The sequence below is a fragment of the Penaeus vannamei genome, chromosome 3 (genome assembly GCF_042767895.1).
Source record: "Penaeus vannamei isolate JL-2024 chromosome 3, ASM4276789v1, whole genome shotgun sequence".
NCBI classification, from domain to species: Eukaryota; Metazoa; Arthropoda; class Malacostraca; order Decapoda; family Penaeidae; genus Penaeus; species Penaeus vannamei.
In genome coordinates this window covers 50,114,901-50,122,677 of record NC_091551.1, presented here as the reverse complement: position 1 = coordinate 50,122,677, position 7,777 = coordinate 50,114,901, and the positions used below count along the sequence as shown (strand labels likewise).

General features: G+C 44.4%; 2 protein-coding genes across 2 annotated transcripts; one reads left to right on the top strand and one right to left on the bottom strand.

The window, feature by feature from the left end:
• Positions 1 to 1,749: 1,749 nt before the first annotated feature.
• On the top strand, positions 1,750 to 2,190 carry LOC138859983 (salivary glue protein Sgs-3-like). Its single transcript, XM_070116606.1, has one exon. The coding sequence runs from the start codon at positions 1,750 to 1,752 to the stop codon at positions 2,188 to 2,190; it is 441 nt and encodes a 146-aa protein (XP_069972707.1).
• A 4,483-nt stretch (positions 2,191 to 6,673) lies between these two features.
• LOC138859981 (uncharacterized) lies at positions 6,674 to 7,300 on the bottom strand. Its single transcript, XM_070116593.1, has one exon. It carries the CDS (start codon positions 7,298 to 7,300, stop codon positions 6,674 to 6,676), a length of 627 nt encoding a protein of 208 aa, XP_069972694.1.
• Positions 7,301 to 7,777: the final 477 nt, after the last annotated feature.

Sequence of the window (7,777 nt, the reverse complement as noted above, 5' to 3'; positions counted from 1 at the left end):
GGGGGTCGTATTTGTTTGTAGTTGTTAGGAGGCGCGGGGGTCGTATTTGTTTGTAGTTGTTAGGGGCGCGGGGGTCGTATTTGTGTTTGTAGTTGTTAGAAGGCGCGGGGGGTCGTATTTGTTTGTAGATTGTTAGAGGCGCGGGGGTCGTATTTGTTTGTAGTTGTTAGAAGTGGGGGTCGTATTTGTTTGTAGCGTTAGGGCGGGGTTCGTATTTATTTAGTTGTTAGAGGCGCGGGGGTCGTATTTGTTTGTAGTTGTTAGGGGCGCGGGGGTCGCATTTGTTTGTAGTTGTTAGGGGCGCAGGGGGTCGTATTTGTTTGTAGTTGTTAGAGGCGCGAGGGGTCGTATTTGTTTGTAGTTGTTAGGGGCGCGGGGGTCATTGTTTGGAAGTTGTTAGGGGCGCGGGGGTCGTATTTGTTTGTAGTTGTTAGGGGCGCGGGGGTCGTATTTGTTTGTAGTTGTTAGAGGCGCGGGGGTCGTATGTTGTTTGTAGTTGTTAGAGGGCGCGAGGGGTCGTATTTGTTTGTAGTTGTTAGAGGCGCGGGGGTCGTATGTTGTTTGTAGTTGTTAGAGGCGCTTGGGGGTCGTATTGCTTGTAGTTAGGGGCGCGGGGGTCGTATTTGTGTTTGTAGTTGTTAGCGCGGGGGTCGTATTTGTTTGTAGTTGTTAGGGGCGCGGTGGTCGTATTTGTTTGTAGTTGTTAGAGGCGCGGGGGTCGTATTTGTTTGTAGTTGTTAGAGGCGCGGGGGTCGTATTTGTTTGTAGTTGTTAGAGGCGCGGGGGTCGTATTTGTTTGTAGTTGTTAGGGGCGCGGGGGTCGTATTTGTTTGTAGTTGTTAGAGGCGCGGGGGGTCGTATTTTGTTTGTAGTTGTTAGATATGGGGGTCGTATTTTGTTGTAGTTGTTAGAGGCGCGGGGGTCGTTTTTGTTTGTAGTTGTTAGAGGCGCGGGGGTCGTATTTGTTTGTAGTTGTTAGAGGCGCGGGGGTCGTATTTGTTTGTAGTTGTTAGAGGCGCGGGGGTCGTATTTGTTTGTAGTTGTTAGAGGCGCGGGGGTCGTATTTGTTTGTAGTTGTTAGAGGCGCGGGGGTCGTATTTGTTTGTAGTTGTTTAGGGTCGAAAGGGTTTGTGTCATTGGAGGGGTAACCAGGTAGTCTAAAAATACCATTAGGCGCGTATCCCCTCATTCGTAGGAGGGCGAGAAGCAATAATAAGAATATAGATATGAATATTTATTTTTTGTTGTTGTTGTTGTTCGTTCCTGTCTGTATTTCTTTGTAAGATGGAGAATGGCGAGGGTAGAATATATGAAAAGGTTATTTTTGCTCATTTGTTTGTACATGAAAAGGTGGGTGACGGTAATGAAGGAAAAAAATTAGGCACGTAATTCATATAACTATTTTTTTATTTCATTAATGATTCATGTTTCTTTATTCTTTCATCTATTTATATATCTATCTAATTGCTTGTTTGTCTATATATTTATCAATTTACGTATTTTGTTGGTAGGGCAAATTATAAAAAAGAAAGTATATAACATTCTTTCCTTGCAAAATAATTGTTATCATTATTGTTATTGTTATCATCATCATTATTATTTAATCATTATCATCATTATCATTATTAGAATTATTGCTATTAATTTTTGATGGTTATTATTATTGTTATTAATATTGTTTTTGTTTTTGTTATTATCATTATTATTATTAACATTATTATCAATGTTATCATTACTATTATAATTATCATGAGTAGTAGTAGTAATAGTGTCACCAGCACCACAGTTATTGTAATCAAAACAGCCATCATAACTGTCACCACCACAACCACAACCACTAAAGTCACCACAACCACAACCACTAAAGTCACCACAACCACAACCACTAAAGTCACCACAACCTCTAAAGTCACCACAACCACTGCCACTACAACCACCACAACCACTGCCACTACAACCACCACAACCACCAAAGTCACTACGACCACTGCCACTACAACTACCAAAGTCACCACAACCACTACAACCACAACCACCATCCCACAACCACCATCCCACAACCACCATACCCCAACCACTACAACCACAACCACCATACCACAACCACCCCACCCACCATCCCACAACCACCATCCCACTTACCCCCCCAACCTCCCAACCACCCACCCCGCCACCAACACCCCCCTCTAACCCCCTCCCCCTCCTCCACAGATGGGTTCAAACAGCAGGCGAGGGACCGACAACGGGGGGCACTCATAGGCACTCTCCGGACTCTCCAGCACAACGTCTCTGGCACCGTCTGGGCAGTCGACGAGGATAAACTCTACATTGAGGACTTTACTTACGACGGACGCGGCCCTGGTGAGTAGGTGGAGAGGAGGTGTAGAGGAGGTGTAGAGTTAGATGTGTAGTTGGTGTAGAGTAGATGTAAATTCTCTCTCGTTCTCTCTCTCTCCCTCTCCTCTCTCTCTCTGTCTGTCTGTCTGTCTCTCTCTCTCTCTGTCTGTCTGTCTATCTCTCTCTCTCTCTCTCTCTCTCTCTCTCTCTCTCTGTCTCTCTCTCTCTCTCTCTCTCTCTCTCTCTCTCTCTCTCTCTTTCTCTTCTCTCTCTCTCTCTCTCTTTCTCTCTCTCTCTCTCTCTCTCTCTCTCTCTCTCTCTCTCTCTCTCTCTCTCTCTCTCTCTCTCTCTCTCTCTCTCTTTCTCTCTCTTTCTCTCTCTGTCTCTCTCTCTCTCTCTCTCTCTCTCTCTCTCTCTTCTCTCTCTCTCTCTCTCTCTCTCTCTCTCTCTTTCTCTCTCTCTCTCTCTCTCTCTCTCTCTCTCTCTCTCTCTCTCTCTCTCTCTCTCTCTCTCTCTCTCTCTCTCTCTCTCTCTCTCTCTCTCTCTCTCTCTCTCTCTCTCTCTCTCTCTCTCTCTCTCTCTCTCTCTCTCTCTCTCTCTCTCTCTCTCTCTCTCTCCTCTTTCTTTCCTCTTCTTTCTCTTCTCTCTTCTTCCTCTCTTTCTTCTTTCTTTCTCCCTCTCTCTCTCTCTCTCTCTCTCTCTCTCTCTCTCTCTCTCTCTCTCTCTCTCTCTCTCTCTCTCTCTCTCTCTCTCCCTCTCTCTCTCTCTCTCTCTCTCTCTTTCCCTCTCTAAACTGCCTTTTTTAAATACCTGATTTTTTCTCTTCTTTATTTCTTTATTATTATTATCATTATTATTATTATTATTATTATTATTATTATTATTATTATTATTATTATTATTATTATTATTATATTTTTCATTTTATTTTTTATTATTATTATTATATTATTTTTTTGTTTTTTGTTTGCTTTTTGAGGTCAATGATAGATGAAAGGCTGATAAATAAATTACTTTGTTTTGATGACTATTCGTTGACTGACAGGGGAAGCATGATAATTATTGGATAATTAAGTGGATGGTGATAATAATCATAAGCAATAAGCCGCTGTTATTCTGAACGTCGAATTCAGATGATCATTATTAATCTCTAATTGGCAACTTCGCTTGGATAGAGATTGTTATAGTTTTTTTTCTCTCTCTGCTTCGTCCACATGTTGCCATTTCTATGTTCCTTTCTTTTTAAATGTTCTCTTTCTCTTCTTCTCTTCTTCTTTTCTTCTCTTCTCTCCTCTTCTTCTCTCCTCTTGTCTTCTTTCTTTTTCTTTCCTCTCACTTTCTCTTCCCTGGTTCTTCTCTCCCCTCCTCTCCTCTCCTCTCTCTCTTCCTTCTCTCCTCTCCCTCTCCTTCCTCCTCCTCCTCTCCTTCCCTCTCTCCTCTCCTCTCCTCTCTCCTCCCTCTCCTCCTCTCCTCTCCTCTCCTCTCCTCTCCTTTCTTCTCACCTCCCTCTCTCCTTCTCTTCTCTCGCCTCCCTTTCTCTCCTTTCCTTTCCTCTCCTCTCCTCTTTTTCCTCTCTTTTCCTCTGCTCTCTCCTCTCTTCTCCTCGCCATTCCTCATTTTCTCCTTTCATCGCCTTTCCCACACACCATCTTTCCTTTAGTTTATTTTTCTTTCTTCTTTTTCTTTTCCTTTATTTCTTCTGTTTTTTCTCCGGCTTGTTGTTTCTCTCGTTTTTGTTCCATTTCCTTTTCTCTCAATAATTCTTTCTTCTTTCTTATTCTTCATTTTCTCCTCCGCTCTCTCTTCTCCTTCTCTCCCTCTTCCTCCTTCATCTTTTTCCCCTTGTCCTTCTACACGGATTTTTATTTTCCTCCTAATTTTTTTCCTCCTCCTTTCCCCGTCTTCCTTCTCCTCCTCTCTTCCTCCTCCTTTTCCGTCTTTTCTCCCTCCTATCCTCCTTTCCTCTCTTCCTCCTCTCCTTCCTCCTTCTCCTCCTCGTTCTCTTCTTCCTCTCCCTCATCTCTCCACTTCTCTCTTTTCCTCCTCCCTCCTTCTTCCCTACCTTCCTCTCTCCTCTCACTCTCCTCCCTCCTTATTTTCCTTCCAACCTCCCCCCCTCATCCTCATTTTCTTACCTTCCTTCCTTCCTTCCTTCCTTCCTTCCTTCCCCCTCTTTCATCCTCTTTCCCCCTTTTTTTCCCCCTTCGTCTTTTCTCTTCCTTCTCCCTCTCCCTCTCCCTCTCCCTCTCCTCCTTTCTTCCTGGTCTGCTTCTCACTCGCATAAGGGGCTGCCAACCGCCTACCTTCCTTTGTGTGAGCTGTGTGGAGGGTTTGTGGGGAGAGAGGGCGGGAGGGAGGGAGGGAGAGGGGGAGGTGAGAGAGAGAAAGGGAGAGGGGGAGGGAGGAGAGAGGGCGGGAGGGAGGGGGAGGGGAGGGAGAGAGGGAGGGAGGGGGAAGGGAGGGGAGGGAGGGAGGTGGGAAGAGGGAGGGAGGTAGAGAGAGGGAGGAGGGAGGGGGAGTGAGGAGAGAGAAGGGAGAGAGGGAAGAGGGTGGGAGACAGAGAGAGGGAGAGGGAAGTGGGGAGTGAGAGAGAGAGAGGAGGAGGGGGATAGAGGGAGAGAGAGAGAAGGAGGGAGAGGGAAGAGGGGAGGGAGAGAGAGGGAAGGGGAGGGAGAGAGTAAGAAGGATGGATGAAGGGTGAGAGAGTAGAGAGAGAGAGAAACAGACAGACAGAAAACGAGACAAAGAAAAAGAAAGCACGTTGTTTTCTCTCTCTCTTTCTTTTCTCTCTCTCTCTCTCTTTCTTTCTTTCTTTTTAATAAGTCGATTTCACACCACACCCTTCTCAAACGGACCAACAGAGAAATTAGGATAAAAAATATATATATTACATAATCCACTTTTTTTCCCACATTAACTACGCGTTCATAAAGGGTATATACTGTCTATCTACTTATCTGTTTATCTGTCTGTCGATTAATTTTTCCTTTCTTTTCTGTAATGTGAGGGAGGGAGGGAGAGAGAGGAGGGGAGAGAGAGAAGGAGAGAGAGAGAAAGGGGGAGGAGGGAGAGAGGGAGAAAGAGAGAGGAGGGAGGAAGAGGAGGGAGAGAGAGAGAGAGAGGGGGGGAGAGGAGAGAGAGAGAGAGAGAGAGAGAGAGAGAGAGAGAGAGGAGGGGAGCGAGAGAGAGAGAGAGAGAGAGACAGAGAGAGAGAGAGAGAGAGAGGAGGGAGAGGGAGAGAGAGAGGGAGAGAGAGAGAGAGAATGAGGGAGGGTAATGTATCTGTCTATCTGCGTAACTATCTATCTGTCTATCTATCATATATATATATATATATATATATATATATATATATATATATATATATATATATATATATATATATATATATATATATGAATGTTTAAAAAGAATGAAAAAAAATAATAATAATTATTAAAATATGAATGTTTAAAAAGAATGAAAAGATTTATAAAATAATTAAAAAAAATATGAATGTTTAAAAAGAATGAAAAAAAAATATATATATATATAATAATTTTTGAAAATATGAATGTTTAAAAAGAATGAAAAAAAATATAAGATAATTTTTTTTTTAATATGAATGTTTATAAAGAATGACAAAAATGATAAAATAACCTTAATGCCAAAGCGCAATAGATGTTTAGATAGATTATGATAAAGACATGAATAAGCATTAAAAAACAATTATAGAACGAAATATACAGAGTAATAGATAGATGAAAATATATTTGATATTAATAAGTATCATATTGAGATAACTAATAATTTGTTATAATACAGCACATTAATAAGAAATTACTCCACAAACAGTGAGAGCGAGATTAACGTCTAAAAAGACTTTTACAAAACAACAACAAAAATAAAAAAAAAAAAATTAAAAAAAAAATAGGGGAAGCAATGTAAAAAGAAAAAAAAATCGAAATTAGATTTTTTTTTTTTTTTTTTTTTTTTTGACAACGAACTAAAATATGTCACTTCGAACATTTGTTATAATATTTCAGCGTCGAAATGGTGAACACAACAAAATCTTTAATACCAAATACGTCAATCTCTCTCATGACAGATTTTTTTTTTATATGTTACGTCATGTAGTCCTATTACCTGACGTTTCGTAATTTTTCATTAATTTTTGTAATATTTCATGACGTTTTCGTAATATTTCATTAATTTTTGTAAAATTTCATTTTTTTTTTTTTTTTTAATGACGTTTAATAACATCTCTTGTTCTATAACTTTTTATGGCGTTTTATAACATAACGTATTATGATATCGTATGACATGGTTTAAGAACTGTATTATTTTTTATAACGTTTTATAATTGATGTACACTGGTGTCGATGGGGTTGGGGGTTGGTCGGTCGGGGTCGGAAGCTACGGTTGGTCGGTATCGGAGTCGGCGTCGGTCGGGGTCGGAGTCGGTCGGGGTCGGCGTCGGTCGGGGTCGGAGTCGGTCGGGGTCGGCGTCGGTCGGGGTCGGAGTCGGTCGGGGTCGGACGCGTGGTTGGTCGGGATCGGAAGGACGCGTGGTTGGTCGGTATCGTGATCGGCGTCGGTCGGATAAGAGTCGGCGACGGTCGTGATCGGCGTCGGTCGGGATCGGCGTCGGTCGTGATCGGCGTCGGTCGGGGTCGGAGTCGTTCGGGGTCGGCGTCGGTCGGGGTCGGAGTCGGTCGGGGTCGGACGCGTGGTTGGTCGGGATCGGAAGGACGCGTGGTTGGTCGGTATCGTGATCGGCGTCGGTCGGATAAGAGTCGGCGACGGTCGTGATCGGCGTCGGTCGGGATCGGCGTCGGTCGGGATCGGCGTCGGTCGGGATCGGCGTCGGTCGGGATCGGCGTCGGTCGGGATCGGAAGCGGCGTTAATCGGGATCGGAGTCGGCGTCGGTCGGATAAGAGTCGACGTCAGTCGGGGATCGTGATCAACCCCGTTCGGACTCATACCCGGCCTCCGTCGAACTCATCTACCCCCCCCCCCTCCACCATCGGACTTCATCGCGTTCCGCTTCCGTTCCCGAAGCCGAAGCCGTGGCCAACCGCCTCCGCCTTCGCCTCCGCCTTCGCCTTCGCCTTATTCTTCATTTTCTCCTCCGCTCTCTCTTCTCCTTCTCTCCCTCTTCCTCCTTCATCTTTTCCTCCTCGTCCTCTTCTTCCTCCTCTTCCTCGTCCTCTTCTTCTTCGCCACTCACTCGCTCACTCACTCGAACGCGCAATCAAACTAATGGAGGAGGCCGATGGAATTCAAATCGAGGGCGCGGCGTTGAGTTACAAATCCTTGGATGAGGATTCGGAGCGCCTTAAGGAGGGATTTGTGGATTTGTAAGGATTGGGGGGGGGGGCGGAGGATTGGTAGGGGGGAGGGGGTGGAGAGGGAAGGGTGGAGGGGGGGGTGATGGTAGGGGGTGGTGAGGGAGGGGAA

Coding starts and splice junctions, on each gene's coding strand:
- LOC138859983 (XM_070116606.1), top strand. CDS start 1,750: ATGAGTAGTAGTAGTAATAGTGTCACCAGCACCACAGTTATTGTAATC.
- LOC138859981 (XM_070116593.1), bottom strand. CDS start 7,300: ATGAGTCCGAACGGGGTTGATCACGATCCCCGACTGACGTCGACTCTT.